General features: G+C 39.9%; 1 protein-coding gene across 1 annotated transcript in view; it reads right to left on the bottom strand.

Annotated features, from left to right (window-relative positions):
- Positions 1-20,803, bottom strand: part of LOC117213063 (neurexin-3-like) — a 290,217-nt gene that overhangs the window by 69,049 nt on the left and 200,365 nt on the right. Inside the window, exon 3 of the mRNA XM_033458325.1 lies at positions 4,476-4,623. Coding sequence (XP_033314216.1) covers positions 4,476-4,623 — 148 coding nt within the window. The remainder of the gene's footprint in view (positions 1-4,475; positions 4,624-20,803) is intronic.

Genomic DNA, 20,803 nt, shown 5'->3' with positions numbered 1-20,803 from the left:
ACCTAATTTACGATAGTTTGATCAACCTTCGATATGAGAAATTTTCTCAAGAAATACACGCTTGTCAATTGTAATTCCCTGCTGTATAATCCTGCAAATAAAACTTATTTATTTCCAAGAATAAAATCCCACCCTTAATACAGGGGTTAAATGCCATACGATCGTATCGTGGAAGAAAATTTCATCCCTGGAATATTCCGTGTCGTAGCTTTTGACCTTCTTCGCAGTTAATCGTCTGTTCTTCTTCCATTATCTTGAAACATTGTAATTGTTAAACAATCGTACGTTCGTTTGAATAGTTTCGAATCGCGTGTATTTCGACCATTTCAGCAAAGCAAAAACCTTGTTCCGAAGCTGGTTGCAAAGCTCATGCATTTAAACGCGCCCTTAACTCGCTACTTGCTAGCGAGTTTTCTTTCAACTTACGACAGCGCTTTTTCAAAAGAGTGCTTAATTTAAACAATTGTCAAGTCACAGGAAACGTATTGCCTCATTGATATTGAAAGTGGCGTTCCACCCGGCTGACAAACTTTCCACAATTTTAGTAAAATATCGCACGGGATCTTTGGTGTTACGAAAGGCCGGGAAGAGAAGAAGCAAGAAGATGGTAAAGAATTTCTTCTTCCCAAAGCGGAAAATATTTTACCGAAATAAAACACTCAAAGACGTATCTTCCCACGATTGCTCCATTCTTTACGGAAAGGTGGAAAGCGGAATGGAGAAATGTAATAAAATAAAATAGGATAGAATTCTACGCCGAGCTCTTTGTATCATCGGAATCAAAGTACTCGGCCAGGTGTTTGGAAAAGGAAGATAGGATGGTAGAGAGGATAGAGAGACGAGATTCGAGGAAATGTTCTTTCTAAGCAACATTGCCAGTCAGAAAGACAATTTTTAACTTTCAAGTCCTTCTATCTGTCGATATTCCGAATATCGTTAGGAGAGGACAAAGGTAACGGCGATTTTCTCGCGGCAAAGTAACGCGTGCACAGAATTGCAATTACTGTAAGTTCGAAATTATTAAAAGAAGGAGAGAAGAAGTTAGATATAAGGAAAAATATATGAGATGAATAAATAATAAATAAAAATACTAAGAAACATGTCAGAGAGACATGGACGCGTAAGAGAAGCAAAGAAATGTTGGCAACTAAGTGATTGCGGATTTGTCGATACCACCTAATGTTAAAATCCGCAATCACTTAGTTGCCGAGCCAATACAAAGAAAATGAGAAGACACGTTGCGCTTTGTGCAGAAGACCACAGAAATAGCAAACTTGATGCTAATGGTATCATAGTAAAAATTAGACAAATTTAAACTTCAAACTTTTGTCCGCTGTTTTATATAACAGACAGCAACAATATTTTTCGCCATAGCTGTGAAATACGAATAAACATTCTGTTCTATTGGCAACTAAGTGATTGCGGATTTGTCGATACCATCTAATGACAGAATCCGCAATCACTTAGTTGCCAAGCCAATATTCCAGGTACTAGACATACTTTTGCGAATTGCGTACAATTATCTGGGAAATCGTGGTACAAGCGATCGGCTGTTGATTCTACGTGCAAAGATAGGTCGAAGAGGAAGAACGACGTTTTTTCGTTCGAGGCTTCGTTTGCGAGAAGAACGAGCTTGAAGATCCGTCTGGTGCTCGTATGCTAATTGCGAGTCTCCAGCTTCCCGACTGCGTTTTCTCCTCGTGTTCGTATTTCTGAACATGGACGATATCACCATTTGCTTCCTATCGTTGCTGTTATCTTGTTTCCTTATGTTCTCTTATTGGCAACTAAGTGATTGCGGGTTTTGTCATTAGGCGGTATTGACGAATCCGCAATCACTTAGTTGCCAGGCCAATACAAAGGAAGAAGACACGTTGCGCTTTGTGCAGAAGGCCACAGAAATAGTAAACTGGATGCTAATCGAAGCACAGTAAAAATTAGACAACTTTAAACTTCTGTCCGCTACTTTATGTAACAGATAGCAACAATATCTGTTTCCATCAACAAATTCTGTTCTATGGGTTGGCAACTAAGTGATTGCGGATTTGTCAGTACCGCCTAATGGCAAAATCCGCAATCACTTAGTTGCCAACGCAAAGGAAAAAATATTTGGCACGAAGCTTGTTAGCGAACGAGGCAACAAGCGATAAATCTTTTTTGCGACATTTCATTCGGACGCGTTTGTTGAGGAAAATTTGAGGAAAAGTTGAGGAAAGCTGACGATTTTTACGAGCAACTGCCGCCTCTGATTAGAACAACCGCCGCGTCTCTTATATTCGTTGCTCCTTTTATCGTTGCCTTCGCTTCCTTATTATTCACAGCCGTATCAATGCTTTAAATTAATGCCATCTTCGCGCGGGGCTCATTGTTGCATAAAATACGCGGCCGCTCGTGCCGTGAATTTATAGCGCGATTACCGGCGACCTAATGCACGCTCGCCTTGTAAATCTTTCTTGATTCACGTTGGCCGCGATACAGTGTCTGACAGTGTAGCCGGTTGTAATGAAATTACATCGCCATGCAAAGTATCGATGCAATGAAAGGACAAGCTTACGCCGGCGTGTAAAAGTGTTCGGTCAAACGGAAGTGTTATTTTTACTTTCTCTTTGCAGGTAACAGCAAAAGCCAAGCGAGTTTCGGCTGGCAACAAAACGAGATAACACAAGTAAATGACAATAAAATCAGCACGAGAATGGGTGTATTCGTGTTGTTTAAAACGTACGATCGTTGGATGTTTCTTAGTTTCGTTTTAGGCAAAGACGCTCGATAAGACGATTCGTGTTATCGCAATCGCGACCAGGTGTTTCATTGAAAACTTCGAGAATTACATTCGGTTGTCCGAAAAGTTTCTTTCGTTTTATAAGGAAATAATAGACGCGCAGTGTTTTTTTCTTTTATATTAGTTTATTGAATTATGCAGAATTACTGAATTATGATATCTAATTGAATAAAATAATATGAAAGAGAAATTGTTGTTCATCTATTATCATCTTATGAAACGAAAGAAACTTTCCGGACAACCGCGAGTTTCCATAATGAAAGCGAGGACTCGGAATGACTTCTAGAAATAAATAAATAAAAAGGAGAAACATGTATTAAATTTCTAAACAATTCTAAAATTTCTCTGCATGGAAAAGGTACCTGTCTTAAGGAAGATTTCCTTGCAAATTCATTTTCTATATTTTCATAGCTTTTTAATAGAAAAAACCCTGTTTACACTAAACGATACAATTGAAATTGCAGAAATTATCAGCCTGCAATTCCACTGAATATTATTTTTCCCCATTGAATCATCCAATTTCTGTAAGTGGAATTTCCCACTGTCCTGTTAGCCATAGCTAACGCAGTTGCCTAGTATTTTCTACATTTGCATAGCTTTTTAATAGCAAAAACCCTGATTACACTAAACAATACAATTGAAATTGGAAAACTGATCAGCCTGCAATTCCACTGAATATTATTTTCCCCCATAGAATCATCCAATTTCTATAAGTGGAATTTCCACTGTCCTGTTAGCCATAGCTAACGCAGTTGCCTAGTATTTTCTATATTTGCATAGCTTTTTAATAGCAGAAACCCTGATTATACTAAACAATACAATTGAAATTGGAAAACTGATCAGCCTGCAATTCCACTGAATATTATTTTCCCCCATGGAATCATCCAATTTCTGTAAGTGGAATTTCCACTGTCTTGTTAGCTATAGCTAACGCAGTTGCCTAGTATTTCCTACATTTGCATAGGTTTTTAATAGCAAAAACCCTGTTCACACTAAACGATACAATTGAAATTGCAGAAATTATCAGCCTGCAATTCCATTGAATATTATTTTCCCCCATCGAATCATCCAATTTCTGTAAGTGGAATTTCCACTGTCCTGTTAGCCATAGCTAACGCAGTTGCCTAGTATTTCCTACATTTGCATAGCTTTTTAATAGCAGAAACCCTGATTACACTAAACAATACAATTGAAATTGGAAAACTGATCAGCCTGCAATTCCACTGAATATTATTTTCGCCCCATAGAATCATCCAATTTCTGTAAGTGGAATTTCCACTGTCCTGTTAGCCATAGCTAACGCAGTTGCCTAGTATTTTCTATATTTGCATAGCTTTTTAATAGAAAAAACCCTGACTACACTAAACGATACAATTGAAATTGCAGAAATTATCAGCTTGCAATTCCATTGAATATTATTTTCCATAGAATCCATCCATAGAATCATCCAATTTCTGTAAGTGGAATTTCCCACTGTCCTGTTAGCCATAGCTAACGTAGTTGCCTATTAGAGTCACGCTGTAGCCATTGCACGGATCGACACAAAAGCTTCGCTCGGCGAAGATGAAGATCGAAAGCCGACAAACGCGGCGGACAGAGCTGCGACCTGTCCGATCGTTTCCGCAAACAAGAGACTGTACACGCGGCAACAACAACGGTCGTAAACAACGAAGCTTCCGGATGTAAAACAACCTACCTTTCTCACAATAGGCGCCCTCATAATCGCCGGACCGGCACTCGCAGAAGGGTCCACTGTCGGTGGAAATGCAGATTCCGCCGTGTTGGCAGGGATCACGCGTTTCACAGGCATCCGTCGTATTGGCTGTCATCATGTTGCGTAAACTCTGCAACAGACAATGGAAAGAAACGTTAACGTACCGGCGGATATCAAAGCGGATTTGGATATCGCACGACCGGAAGCCCACGACAAATCGATATCGAGGGTCTCTTTACACGAAGAGAACGCTGAAAATATGCGATGAAAATGCAGAATCCTGTTCTTTCTCCAGAAGGAAAAAAAAATTCCTTCAAGGGACTGTAATTGTTTTCTATGTTTTATTTTGTATCTTTTACTTTTTCCCTGCGAACGTACCTTCGCTGATTAGAATTGGAACGCGTTTGTGTTTGCGTGTTTTGTTAATTATTGACATTTTCTAACTTGTAAGTTACGCGAGAGAATTTCAAGGATTGACAAATCGGTATCGAGGGTCTCTACACGATTTTTCAGGATCTGTATCTCTAATTTCAGGATCATTCGATCACCGAATTTTAAATTATTATCGAACAAAGCATAGAATAGGAATAAAAACGAAATATATTAGAAGGTTAAACAAATTATCCTGAATTATTGGACTGTAACCTCAGGACTCAGTCCTGGAAATGTGACGTAGGTTTCATTATATTTGATTATTATTTTCCAATGTTTTTTTTTTTTTTTACAAATTTTTGTTTGGCACGCCAAACAATTTTTGATTCCAAAGATTTATGACGCGTTGGATTGATCGTAGAGTGCAATGTTCCCAATATTCGCCTGTACAAATGCCAGAAAATAAATTGATGCTTTTGCGATATTAACGCGTATTCCATAACTGTCAAAATTTTACGCACTTCTGTTTAATCGCCAATCGTTTAATCCATCCCAATTAACATGCTGTGTTCCAACAAGTTATAAAATGATAATTCCATGTGTGATACGAATAATTCATTATGTTGGAAAAACGTAGCAACAACCGATATCAAAATCGTATTAACAAATGCTTAAAATGAAACTGATAAATTTGATAAAATTAAATAAAATTCAAAGACGCAGTTGGCAGAAACAAGTTTCGTACAGTTACTCGCATATAACGTACGTATAATGAATGTAATTAATTGTACCATGAAAATTTTTAATTCCACTTTTGTTTTTTATAACGCAGAATTTAAAAATACATTTCCTGTGCCAGGAAACGCTATAAATATCGAATGGTTGTCACATTTTTATTTCCAGGAACAATTACAAAATAAATTAGTTGGATTTGGTGCACGGACTTGCCCTACTTTCGTTTCCGCTCACAAGTCTCATAACATTTCCCATTTTTAACAAAACTCTGTTATTCGTCGTAGATTATATTTCGTTGTACTTAAAATTGCCCAATATATTAAACAATTGGCTTTAATAAAATCGCTACGTTTTTCTAGCTTTCTCTTACGTCTTTTCTGTCGAGCACTCTGTGACATCTTTATCATCCAGTGGGTTCTTTTCAATTTAAAAATTGACACGCCAACCATCCTGAAACTCTCGAACGTGGACGTACACGTTCGCTACGACGATCAGAAGATCTTGCAAAATTGAAATTCATCTCGGCGACAAAATCTAGCAACACTTAATCTTCGTTGGATTAAAAAAAGCTTCAGCCAGCGAATGATCTGGTCTCAGCACGAAATCCATCAGCCCTGGGACGCTGCGAGCTGCCGTGTTTCGAATCGTTGCGACGCCACGTCCCAGAGAGCAGCGTTTGCTTTCTGTCCAAGGCTCTTCCACCTCGATTCTTCGTCATCGTCGAAATGGCCATGGGCCAACAACCAGACGGTCCACGTAATGGACGATTTCGACGCAACGTGATGGACCAGACCAACGTGGTTGACCCGATAACCTGATACGTGCGGTCGCGAAAGCTCGCTTTCTGGGCTTTGGCAGGCTCTCCAGGAGCAAGTCGTGAATATGTAGGCCGTGTTGCATCGTGGGAAGCCAGTTTGCCTGAAGGATGATCCCCTGGTGCTAGCGTTGGCGAAGACAAAGACAGGAAACAGAGGAAGGCGCAAGCGAAAATGAGAAAAAGAAGACGAAGACGAAGAGAAGCGTCGGTAGCTGTAAACAGCGTAACGCTGGCTATGTCTGCGTCAGGACTAATTAAAGCTCGTTTCGACTAATTAAAGCTGGTTTACGCATACTGCAAGGTGGCTGTCTCCGCGCCGCTTCCACGATCCGCGTTTTACCGTGGAAATTGTAGGAGCGCGGCAACCACGCGTTTCACGAGCTGAACACGCGCGCCGGAATCGTTGGCCATAGCAGTTCGCGCTTCAGGACACTCGTGAAAAATTGCCAGAGAGATGCGTTTGTTGGGCAACGCTTCTGCTGTGCGATCTTCCCTTGGCGGCTGTCTGCAGCTCGATTCTTCCTTTATCCTTTTTTCTTTGAAATTCTTCGAAGGACCTGGGGGTATCGGGCGAGTTATAAACAAGCGGAACATGCGCTTGGTGGGGGTAAGACAAAAGACGTGGGGTTGCTGAGGAACGAAAACGAATTAACAGTCAGCTCTGTGCTGTCTGTTGCAGTTGAGTTGCTGTGAGTTGTATGTTACCAATGGAACGTATCATCGCGACCTTGAGATACCCACAGTTAAAGAAGAAATATGCAAATTCAGTGATAGATATAACACGAGAGTTAACAACCACCAAAACCCATCAATTACTCAATTACTTGACACGATCGGATCAGATCGGCTAAAATGACATTACATTAGATTCAGCTAGAATCAAACATACGATAATTATTTATTATTCATGATATGGTAGAGTAATTTACTTATAATTCTCAATGAGAATTGATTGTAAAATTTTTCCAAATGAAAAAAAAAAAAAAAATTGTGAGTTGAGAAGTGAGAGAGTGGGAATTGCGTTGTCGAGAGAGCGTTGGATGACGAGAGTTGCAAATGAACTATCTAGTTGTCTTAATTATAATTAATTGCTGTAATTAGTTCACGTTAAACAACCATCGTTTTCTGTTTAATCCATTTATTGTAAATAAACTAATTGTAGTAAGAATCCTACAATAGTACGGTTTGTTATTCGAATATTCTGATAGCTGAAATATTAGCCAAATGTCAGTCAGTAGCAGAGAAATTCTTCTATTACGATTATTTATTTTTATTAGTTTTATTGTTATATTTTATATTTACTATTAGACCGCGAATGTTTATGAATTTTGGGAAATTTGCAGAGCGCATAGGATGTGCAAAACTGTACGTAATGAACGTTTGACCAGTCGGTTGTTGCGAAGTGAAAGCTGTGTACCCGAGACGTGGGTGAAAAAGTAAGCGATGACGAGTATACTCGTCAGACACAGAGTACGTGTGTTATAGTATAGAATGAAATTGTAACGAAATGAATTTTATTTTTTCATTGTGTCACTCAGAGGCTCGTGGTAACGCGAAAAATTGCCATTTCTTCGCGACGAGTGTACTCGTGAAGAACAGCTAACTGGTTAAAGCGGAGCGCTACGATATTTGTACGAAATAAATTTTTATTCAAATTCCCTTCCTTCAATTATCTTCGTAAGAATGCAAATTCGCGTATTGTATCTGGTGGCAGAGCAAATGAAATGGCGATGTATCTTGCCACCCTGTAGATATTAAAACAAACTAACAATTCCCTCTGTTCGAACGATAGAAATTTAATATCGACGAAGCTTCTGCCGACTGTGCTTTTGTGCGAAAGCTCCACGTGCGTTACGAGACTCGTCACGAGCCAAGCAAACCGCTAAAATAATCGACGAGATACGAAGCATAAATATTTCGCGAAATTATAAAAAGCAACAGAGACGACGACACTTGGCCACAAATAAGACAATCGAATTTTATCGCGTAACAGAGGAAATCGTAAGTTTCCAGCAACGAGCAACCGTATCAAAGCACAGATAGGATATTTTATTCTTTCGAGGTCTGTTGCAACAGTCGTAGTTGCGGTTGTTCCGGGCTAAATAAGTTCGCCGCCAGATTTCGTGCTAGTTTATTAATTCAATTATACTTTTGCCAGGGCACTCTGTTAGCGGATCACGTAGGGCCACTTGTATCAGCTGACGGTGTAACTGTGTTTCAAGACTATTGCGAATTCAGGACGCGGGCCAGAGTCGTGCGGCGAGAAACGATACGCGGCCACAAAATCAAATTTCAGTTTCCGGTTTGTAATAGCCGTTGCAGCGCTCGCATCAGCTGTAATCGTCTTCACTTGCAATTGACTTTGCCCCAGTGGTTTCCAGCATATGGTATTATTCTTCTTTAATGGGACAAATTTTCTTCAATATGACAAGCAATTCTCTTTTACTATCGCCATGTGTTTGTATCGTACCTTTCGCGTGTCTTCCATTCTTTTACGTTCCACTGTCAACAGACCAGATTTTATTCTGCATTTTACGATTCTATAGAATTCTATGTTTATATTTTCAATATTAATGGTTTCTTATTTAGCTTGCTGTCTGCTGACCTACCTTCTGACCTACTATTGGGTTGGCAACTAAGTAGTTGCCATAGGAAGCTGATGTTTTGATCGCGTGCTCTCGTTAGCGATAACGATATGCGATATAATTTCAAGAATTTGAGATTGAAACCCGGGATTCAAATTGAGAATTGAATTGAAGAAAATCTCAACAGACCAAATTTTATACATTTTGTATTTTACGATTCTATAGAATTCTATACTAATGGTCTTTATTTAGCTTTCTGTCTGCTGACCTACTCCCTGGCCAACTATTGGATTGACAACTAAATGATTGCTAAATGATTCTGTCATTAGGTGATAATGATACGGGATACCATCTTCGAATTTGACTATTTTATTTCATTACTCAGGTCAGTGAGGTGTTTTCTTTTTAGTCTTCTTTCTATGAGAGTTTTGCTCGCTTCAGCAGCCATTTGAATGTGTTTCCGTCTTTTTGAAAAGTGTGTGGCTTTCACCGAATTGTTTTCTAAAGGTTATCGTCCACCGCGGGTTGACACGGGAAAGTTGCCTTTTCTCACGCACGAGGCCTCCTAGCAACTTTATCTCGAGGGCGGTTAGCATCCTTCCTCACCCACCACCATAGCAAATAAGCAATTAACAACGAAGCCTATTTCCCTCGCTCTCCTAGCCAAAATTGTCATCGACAAATCCGATGGTCCCGTGCGCTGGACACACCCATCCTCGGCTTTCCTCCGCCACAGCATCGTCACCGAACTTGGCTGATTTTCCATCTTTCAAACAGTCGACATCCTTTGACCGGGTTTCCACCCTTAGATCAGTCACTTACTTAACTTACACACGCGCACCAGCGTAACTATCTTCTTTACAAAGTTGTTGGAATAAACTGTGATTTAGAACTTGTTATATCAGCGTCATATTTAATTGAACTACCTCCATTATCCTAATCGAAATAGAAATCGATCATTTCGTGGTGTCGATTATCGAATCGTAAGGGGAATTTACGACTCCCCGTCTCTCTCGCGTCTCTCCGCGAGTGGTCGAAACAGGCCGATATTTTGATAAAATGTGCAATGTAAGAAACAATATAAATACACTTGAACGTGCACGACATAATCTGTTGAGCGAAGAAAGCAATCGAGTGTTTCACGTCGCCTAGTTTGATTTTAAAACTCTTCTCAACAATTGCACTTTCGACACTGTCTACAATAACGCGTGGCGTTACCAATTTTATTCGGTGGCGCAGCAAATACTTTGATACGTTGGAGCATCCAGATAGACACGCTGGATGCAGCAACAAGCATACTTATATAACTATGCGGCGCATACTTTGCGAAAGCTGCACTTTCTGCACTGCTGGAATATCTTGATGTGTAATCGAGTAACCATAATTCTCCGCATAGCTTGCACGCGCTCGTTAATAATCGCATTCTCGCGTCTAAAATTTCAATCTTTTCTCAAATACATCATGATTTCAGCTTTTACGTAAATAAACAAATAACGAAGAAATAGCCGAGTCATTTGTAAACGACGAAGCCACTAAGGAACGAGCTTTCGAGTCTCGAACAACGTCTTATCTTCGTCGATCCGACGAATTCGCTCTACCACGGCCAGGAAATGTGGAAAAATTGGGGAAAACCGTAAGAAAGGAGGAACGTAACAAGAATCTTCGAGAGCGAGCAATAAGATTCGACGTTTCTCAGTCGAGCAGATCTGGTGTATCGTCGTTGGTTAGCGCGTGGAATTGTCGAGTATCGAAATTTTGTAATCAATTTTTATTTCCTCCTTTGTTGATCCTCGTTAATCAATGGAAAATTGTTCCGCTGTATACAAGTGGAAACTTTTGCAGCGAGCTTTACAGATAAAAAGTCGATGACGTTTCTTTACAGCTAACGTAAACAACGTTAATGTGCTAATTATCGATTGTTCGTTTCAATAATTGTTTCAATATTTGCACGTGATGATATTTGCCTCTGTTACGAGGAAACAGTACACGTACATTTGCTAGCTGTTGCGACCTAACCAGCATTTTTCCATCGATTCTTCGTTTCCAATAACGTGGTTTCGCGGAACGCGGCGTCATTCCTCAAACTAATTTAACTATGCCGCGTTATGCGTGCGATTATCATGTACATGATAGCACCATCACTGGAAAATGTGTTAATCATCGACAGGTGAAATGAAATCCGGCTGGCCATAGGACGTTTGGAAGGAACTGCGTCGGAAATTTGATTTGAGAAAACAGAGCGCGTTCCGCGTATACCGACGTGGCGCGATATTTCTCTGTACACGGTTTTCAATTTAAAAAGCAAGTATCCTCGGGCGAATTGCAGAAAGCACACAGCACGATTTGTCGGGACGTAAAACATGGTTTGGTGAATTTTCATCGCGGTCCCCAGCGCGGCATCGCGAATAAACAGGAAACGCGCCTTCGTCCACGTTATTTGTATCTGTCACGACTGGCAGGTGTAGGAGGAGCAGGAGGAGACGATTGTACGGAGGAGGACGCAACACGCGTTAGAACGCTCCTCTGGTTGCACGCGAATATACATTACCATGGAACAGTCGCTATTGATTATCCTGACGTGAGTAGAATCCGGGCATCCGCATACGGGGCATCTGCCACCCCTTTGCCTCGCCCCTCTTTTCTTACGTCGCATACTACTGTCTTGCCCCGTGTCCCGAATACGAAAACCCGGAAGCCGATACTGCGCCAATGGCTAATGTTTCCCCGCGGATCGCCGAGCAAATAACTGTGAAATAAAGCTACGTACGCAGCGGCTATCGAACGTCGAAGTGAATACAGATATCGCAGGTTTCTCAAGTTGAAATTGAATTATACCTGTGGTCTTGCTTTATTTTTCCTGAGAATTTTGCATCTTAACCCCTTGGTCTATAATATAACCACGACTCGTGGCGAGGGATTTGTGCCATAAGCGAAAACCACGAACCTGACTCGTGGTAAAGAATTTGTGCCATAAACGTGTTACATCGGGCGACACTCTGCCTAGACTTTTTTGTTTTCTTTTCTTTTCGTTTTTTGTCGAAGGAGGAATTGAAATTTCCGTGAAGAAATAATTTGTCGATTATGTGTCTGACTGTTTGATAGTTTGCACGTGTACATGTAGAAGTAGGGAAGGTATAGTGTACGTAAACGCTAATGACCAGAGCTTTGAAATTTTAACGACTGTCAATTATCACTGAAACGTCGATACGATTTTAAATGCGTTTGTTATGCACGTTATTACGTGGTTTATTATGCACAGACGCGTTAATATTTTCTGTGATCATAATACCATGATGATATTAAAAATGGCAGGAAGAATCGAATATTATTTCAGTTATCGCGAACATTGAATCATTGAGATATTCATAGAATTAGATACTAGATACTAGAATTAGATACTAGCTACTAGCTACTAAGTACTAGATACTAGCTGCTAGATACTAGCTGCTAGCTACTAGATACTAGATACTAGCTACTAGATACTATCAGCTAAATACTAGCTGCTAGATACTAGCTAGTAGATACTAGATACTAGAATTAGATACAATCAGATATTAGAATTGAAGATTAAAAATTAAAAATACTAGGGGAAAAAATGTTAGGGAAATTTGAAAAATAGCCCAGTATTTCGCTAAAATATATTCTTCACCTGAAGAAACAACGTATACCGTGTACCGAGGAGCGTGGAAAGTAGGAAGGAACGATAACTGGAAGGAATTTGTGTAAATTAAGGACGCGTGGACGCGTTAAAAGCGGTGACAACGCGTTTGCGTAACGTGAATTGCAGTGTAACGTGAATTAACTATATGTAATGAGAATCTCAGCATAATGAGACAGGGATTCATTAAGATGGCAACTCGCGTGGATGTCGGCAATTGAACCTAAATTGTCAATGTAGAATGTAGCAATTACACTCGAGTGATAGATATCTTGTTTGTATCATCGATATTGTTCCAATCAGTGATATTCAATAACGTGAAATGTGTCTGATAACACGTACAATATTTGTCAAATAAATGAGGCGAAAAAATTCAACTTGTTTTCTTACATGTTAGAATTTCCACGCTAAAAGTACCAAACTTTAAAAAATGATCGAAATTAAAATATATTTTGTTTGTAGGTACAGATCTGGTCGTAATTTTGTTTCTTCTTCGTTCTTCTGGAAAATATTGCGTTTCTAGCAATAGCAAAAATAGCAAATCTGCAACTTGTCGTTTTTGCGTGCAGTTAAATCCGGACATTTTTAAAGTACCGTTTTTGCTGCTTCTTTACTCAAACGGTTGAACGAAACAGCAAGTTTTTACTTGAAACTTATGAACTTGGATTTAGAGATAAGAAAGACAAGGTACAACATGTGTTTACTAGCCGAAAGGATTGTGAAAAGAATCATTTGAGATTGCTGGTTTGGCAGGATTTTTTATCCAACAGGACGTTGCTACATAAAAGACACGCGATATTAAACAGTCGGATTAGACAAACTTTTCTGGAAATTCCTTACGCTGAAACGACCAAGCTCGACTTATCGCTTAAAATTCTTGTAAAGCACTTGGCACACAGAAAACGTGAAATATTAAAATTGAATTACGATGCAGGCGAATTTGCATAATCGCTAGAGCCGCTAAAATCCATAATCTCCGTCTCAATTAACTTCGCAAACATTTTTCAAGCGGGTGAATAATTCGCAAATAAACATTCGAAAAATTGATCGTCAGGAATTCGCAAAAATATGCGATATTTATCACAACCGCGATACAATTTCATCCGAGTGCTGAACAAACGATATCTGCTTAAAGCCGCGCGAGAGATCGGATTTAACGCGCGAATTTGCCACTCTGCTCCACCAACATCGCACAATGCGAATTCCGCGATATTTGTTCGTCCATTTCTTCGCGGAACGCCGCCAACCTTCCAATTATTGCGTTGGCAACTAAGTGATTGCGAATTTGTCGATACCATCTAACGATAAAATCCGCAACCACTTAGTTGCCAGGCCAATACAGAGGAGGAAGACACGTTGCGCTTTGTGCAGAAGACCACAGAAATAGTAAACTTGATGCTAATCGAAGCACAGTAAAAATCAGACAACTTGAAACTTTAAACTTCTGTCCGCTACTTTATGTAACAGATAGCAACAATATCTGTTTCCATCAGCAAATTATGTTCTATGGGTTGGCAACTAAGTGGTTACGGATTTGTCAGTACCACCTAATGGTAAAATCCGCAATCACTTAGTTGCCAGCGCAATACAACAGGGGACAGTGTTATCGTTGACTGACGGTACCCGCGGGGTAATTTCAGTAATCGCGGTACTCGATTTCATCGCGAGAGTACGAGCTTGCTGGATCGTGACTGTCAGCGGAATTTTGTTACGGCGAAGGAGAATGGCGTCGACGGTGGCCCGTTAGAAACGACCTGCCACTGGTACACTGAAATTGGATGGAAACTCGGCGAACAGGCGAGAATATATATTGTAAACTCCGTGACAAGTCCCGAAATCGGTTCGCAGTCTACAAACTTTCGTCATATCCCGTATGCGAGCGGCCATCGTGTGTTGGGCTTGCAGATGGGTAGAGGGGGCGGTAGCGAGAATTTACGGGTACCTCGTTTCTGCTACGTGACGATAAGTGTGCCTAACATTAAGCCCATAAATTCTCCATAGCTATCTCGGTGCACGGGACAAAGCTGCAAGTCGCGGCATTTTCCTACCTCGATTCGTTGATCGATGGAAATTCTTCGTGTACCTCGTTTGTCAACGCGCTCCAATCTGCCCAGCTATCGCATTTTTCTCTCCTCTCGCAACGGTAATCGAAGCTGCTCAAGTACGAGAGCCACACGCCAGCATCTTCCTTTTCTTTTTTCTTGTTAATTTCTAGCGGCAGCGCTTTCACTCTTCCGCGGTTCCACAATTCCAGCTTGTAGCAGTACGAATTAGCGCACTTTGGGTCCAACCATCCATTGAACATGGGACATGGTCGCGTCTTGCTATTGCAAATTAGTCGGATGCATTAGGAATGAGACTTCTTATGGAACGTAGGCAACTTCATTTTGGTTGGTACGTTGGATAATCCGATCAGTGGCCTTTGCTGTGTCGCAAGTCAACACTTTTGATTTACAGGAGGACTGTGTTTTTAATTCTGCCAATTGTACCTGTGAAAGATTGGTCAGCTTCGTAGATGAAAAGGCAGTGAAATATTTGAAACTCATCTTGGAACCTGCTGTTATTTAGATTCGCCTCTTGTGATAGAAGAACTCGAGGGAATAGACAATTTGTTCTTTTCTTATTTTTCTAGAATGTGACATTAATTGCGTATTTTCGTGAAAGCGAAGTTGACAGATTGAGGAAACGTTCGTGGAAGGTCCAAAGATTTGAGACATTCGAGGTAACTAAGATTGAAAACGTGGAGAGTATGGTTGCTGATTTATGGCGCGGTAGCGTAGCCTCTGGCTGTATTCAAGTTACAAAACCGGCAAGAGGATGAACTAAGAAGACGTTCGTCGTGTACGTGTGCAACTTAACAGTTTCGCGAAACGTCATCCGTTAAACACCAAACTTTCGTCATATCCATCGTGCAAGGGATCGTGGCCACGGATTTGACGTATGTACTTTACGTGACGACGTGTCTGATAACACACTTTGAATAAAGTTACGGCCGACAAGCTGCGAAATGAACTACTCGCGTAAATATAATCGCGTTTCGCTATGTCATCGCAGCCAACGTTACACGCTCAACGACAATATTTCTTGCAGATTAGAAGCTACAACGGACCGTGTTATTAGCGACAGCATAATTTAATATGCACAGCTAGAGCTCCAGCTTCCTAGCTATCTAATTTAGAAACGTGCCAGTCTATTGTCACATCGACGAAAACGCTTGTTTCCAACTTCAGACACACGCTTCTGCTCTATGACGCTCGTACAATTTTCCGGTTTTTCGTTGCTTCATGTGGGCGATTGTAAAACTGTTATCGAGATTCCAACGATTCATTAAAGACGATTTTTGGTACACGCGTACGAGTAAGCACCGAAGATGGTATCTCGGTGGGGGTAGCCATTTACATGTTATTTAACAATTAAGTTAGAAAAATTTACCAAATGTCCAGCTGGACAAATTGTAAAGTACAAATTAAATAATAATAATAAAGAAAAGAAAACTTTGACTGCTTAAAATAGACAAACTCGAAGATGGTATCCCGGTGAGGGTAGCCATCCACATGTTGTTTTGCAATTAAGTTAGAAATGTCCAGCTGAACAAATTGTAAAGTACAAATTAAATAATAATAATAAAAAAGAAACGTGCGATTAAACGGTAACGTAAGAAATCGCTTCTTAGTCGAAGAGAAAGCAGTGAAAGGATATTTGAAAAATATTCTCCACGTTACATCGAAAATAAATGACCACAGTAACGAATTTTTGTTAATTATGAATTTGAGCGTAGTTGAAGAGACGAGCTATCGTATATGGTAGAATAAATAATTTATAATAAAATATAACGCAGCTATTTTACATATTTCTCTGTCGTTCTCTTCCTCGTTTACTAAAACGTCTTCATATTCGCTACAATTATTATTCCTATTTATTTCTGGTAAAGAGTTAAAATGATAGTCTTGTCCTATGAGAATTATGTGAGGATGAAATTTAAAGTAAACAGTAATTTAGCATAATTACATAGAAACTGGCTTTTAAATTGATAAAGTACTATTTCTAACAAACTTCCTTGAACCTGTGATGTGTTTCCAGGTTCAAAACCTGCCGCCCTTAATTACTCAACACAGAGTCAGTTAGTTAAGGTAAAAGGTTAACAGCAAGTAGAGCTTCTCAGTATCAAAGGTCTCAAGGTATACGTCCTTGGAAAGATCCATATTCACTTTTCCTCCGAATTCGTTGATGATAAAAAAATCTCCATTTTCACTTGCATTAGAATTAATTAAAAATGTATTATTATCGTCCAACGACGACCAATTTCGTTTAGAAAGCTTCTTGCCAATCGACCACATCTCTCGCCAAGTAGCTTCGCGCCTGTGCAACGTAATTGGAAAAAATTTCACGAATGTCAATATCATTAGTAAAGTAGCGTGTAGTAAATCGGTGAAATCGCTGTTGTTAGTGAACTACTATAGTAACTATCGCGATGGATGCGTCACACGAAATCGATATTTCGTACAGTCGTTTCAGACAATTTACGATTTAATGTTAGAATCGCCAAAGGCTGGTTAAAACGACGACGAATTTATCGTTTCAATAGAAATTTCAACACCTGCCACGAATTATTTTACGAGACATTTCTTGACGTACACTTCATTCTGATTTCTTCGCTGCAAGTTTTATACGTCGATTGATAGTCAGTGGTGGATTGGTTAGTTTTATACGTCTGCTTGTTCGATACCAAATGAATTTTGAACGCACAATCTTTTACCGGGAGAAACGTTGGATGTTTTAAAGGTCCTAAAGGTCAGAAGTAAAGGTGACGGTGTATTTGGCGGAAATAGATAGTTTGGCGGAGGACACGTATGTCAGAATGACGTCGGGCTCATGGAATATGGATGACGGTTACTGTGGAGCGAGTGATTCCGTGTTTTACGACATGGCAAACGAAAATATATAGAGAATATTGTCATTTAAAGATTAAACACAGGATTCATGAAATATGGATAAGTGTCGTCACGGACCAGGTGACTCGATGCTTTACGGCGTGTGTTTGCTGTCGATATAATAAATATATACTAAATTACGCGACAGTACACTGCCAGTAGCAAGCATTAAATTTATTACTCCACCGAATCTCAACCAATCGGTTGATTCTTCAACCTTTTCCATCAACTGATCGCACAGTTATTTCCGCGTAGAATAACCCATATGGTAATCTTACGTGCTTTTTAACTATTTTTTGTTATAACGTTTTAACAAAGTATCAACCCATCCATCTTTGCTTGGTATTTTTTTAAACGTTGCAATTCTTCAGATTCCTCTACGTTGTGAGTCAGTCCCTTCATAGCTAAATCTCAAGTTGCCTTTGCATGAAGAATTGCTCTGAAGCGTGTAATGTGTCATTCCCAGAATAACACATTACATCTTTGCTTAGTATTTTTTTAGACGTTGCAATTCTTCAGATTCCTCTACGTTGTGAGCCAGTCTCTTCGTAGCTAAGTCTCAAGTTGATCTCCTTATAGTCTTTGCATGAAAAATCGCTCTGAAACGTGTAATGTGTCATTCCCAGAATTGAGAGTAAGCTATCAACCTACCCATTTTTGCTTAGTATTTTTTTTGAACGTTGCAATTCTTCAGATTCCTCCACGTTGTGAGCCAATCTCTTCATAGCTAAGTCTCAACTTCATCTCCTTATAGTCTCTGCATGATGAACACACATGTAACTGCATAAAGTACACATATACTGTGATACACCTAACGTCCTATCCCAAGAATTGTACCTTCTAAAGCTTTCAGCTGAAAACTGTAGCAAAACTGGGGTGCGAAACTCTTTGTAACGAGTTGCCAAAAGCGTCGACTCTGAGAAAGTGAGAATTTCGAGATCACGCGAACTGTCGTACGACGTTGTACGATAAAATCGATAGCAATCGAACAATTATCGATATACCAAAGGTGGCGAAGATCGATGTGCGGAAACATTGGTTTTCTTTCTACCACAAATCACCGCGAGCCCGCTAATTCCATCAATCTCCGCTTGCGACCCTTTCATAATCTCTCGAATGACATGGACAACCGTGGGGACTCACGATGGCTATGTAACAAAAGGGGCAAAAGGAAAACGTAGCCGAGGCGGAAGAATAGAGAGATTACACGACCGATATCAGTGTTTGCAGAGCTGTCAGGCGTGTTCGTTCAGTTCCTGAAACTTTCACAATTTACAAACTCTCGTCAAACATTTATCAAAGGTTCCGTCGTCTCGTTTAGCTTCCATTTTCCTGTGCGCGACAACGAGGGCGGTAGCCGGGTTAGCGGAGAATTCGTAATTCTCTTTCGAATCTGCGGATCGTCTTGAAACAGAGCAAAAGACCGAGTTAGCGTGCAACGCGGATGAGATTATTCGCGATTGCGCGAGGCGAACCCGGCCTGTTTAACTCTCGCCGCTCCGTTTCGCCCCTTTTCACTCCCCGGCACGACGAGAGACCGAGGGCTTCCGTGAACCGCTAAAACCGGTGGCGTACTCGAAATAACTGCGTCGAGATTTTCAAGCTGAAGAGCCGCACGCTTAATGGGTGCCGCCTTTTCACCGGGAGAACCATCTTCGTGTCACGTTTCCTCGTCTTCGTTTATTTTTCCAACGTCGTTCAACCTCGAGCACCGTTGCTCGCCGGGTTGCTGATACTTTTCGGCCCAACGTACGATGTATAACCCGCGTTGCTCCGTCTCTTTCGCATTTTTCTTTCGTTTCTTCTTCATCTTTCTCTTTGTTTTCTCCAGGTTATGCGTTTTCAACGCTTGTTGAGGGAGATCTCAATGGCAAATAGAGTCGGACAAATTTCATTTCGAACAACGAAGACGAAACTTGTTGGTGAATACTTATACGGCGAATGACGATTTCATTCGGCGATAAAATTATTTGTCAGCAACAAATGTATGGCGATGTTGGTTAGTCGGAATAATTTGGACTATTGGTTCGACGATACTAATTTACATCTAAGGGTGGAAATTTATAGGTTGCGAAACAGAGGGCAACTTGTCCAATTATTATTATTATTATTAATTCAGTATAAAGATGTGAGTCCCTTCTAAAGACCTTAAACAGAAGGTTATTTTAACACTTTGACTGCCACGTTGATCACGGTTTCTCCTGTGACCGGAGCCGCTTCAACTTCTTACAATTGTAAAAATTATATGAAAATTGACAATTAGATATTTTGAATATAACCGATAAATAGAAGATACTTTGAACGAAAAAGTGTCCCATTGAGCAATTAAACATTTTTATTAGAACATCAATAAAAAAAAATTGAGAATAAATGTTGCATCTAACGGTGCACTGTGTTAAAACTCTTTAAATATAAATGTAGCTCGTCAATACAATCTGGACAATAGGTGGTCACCTTTTTGGTCCGATTCGTAGCGATTTTTGATATCCAACGATTGTGGAACTACAGATTAAGTTCCAGTAAATGTTGAAAACATATATTGTTTCAACTTTTGTAAATTATTTAAAATAAATATTAAAACGTATTTATTAGAATATTACTACTTTCATATGAATATTTTCTGGGTCAAATGGTCCATTGGGGAAGAATGTTGTTTTACATCATCGATTTATTGTTATTTTACCATAATATTTTTTTAATAATAAAAATACTCCCGTGGCGTCCTGAGCGAAACACGTGATTTCAGCGTGGCAGTGAAAATGTTAAAATAATCAGGTTTTACTTTTATCGAAGCAAGTTCTAGCTGATCGATAGTCGTCAAGGAATGAGCTTATTTTGCCTTCTCGTTCTTTCATTCTGCCTTCTTCTTTCTTAGTTTGTCGTAATGGTAGATATAGTGAGTGGACTTATTTTTACCAATAGCTTTCCGTTCTTTGAATGATGCATTTTCTCGAAATTTCACAAGCTTCGTTCAAAAACCATTTGTTACTGTTACCATTTGTTTGTTAACTCGACAAGAACAGTTTATCCTTCGTTAACGATAATCGTTCGTTGCAAAACTGCAATCGCCAGTCGACATTTTCATAATCCGCGAGAGTTGCGCACCGACGAAACGTGAAAGAAAGAAAATTTGTCAACGTAGCGTATCGATTTCCCTCGTGCAGGGAAAATCGCGTATAGTCTGCGTAACGCACAGTACGTAGACGCTGATC

The sequence above is a fragment of the Bombus bifarius genome, unplaced genomic scaffold (genome assembly GCF_011952205.1).
Source record: "Bombus bifarius isolate JDL3187 unplaced genomic scaffold, Bbif_JDL3187 scf7180000008493, whole genome shotgun sequence".
Lineage (NCBI taxonomy): Eukaryota > Metazoa > Arthropoda > Insecta > Hymenoptera > Apidae > Bombus > Bombus bifarius.
This window is presented reverse-complemented; position numbering and strand designations above follow the sequence as displayed.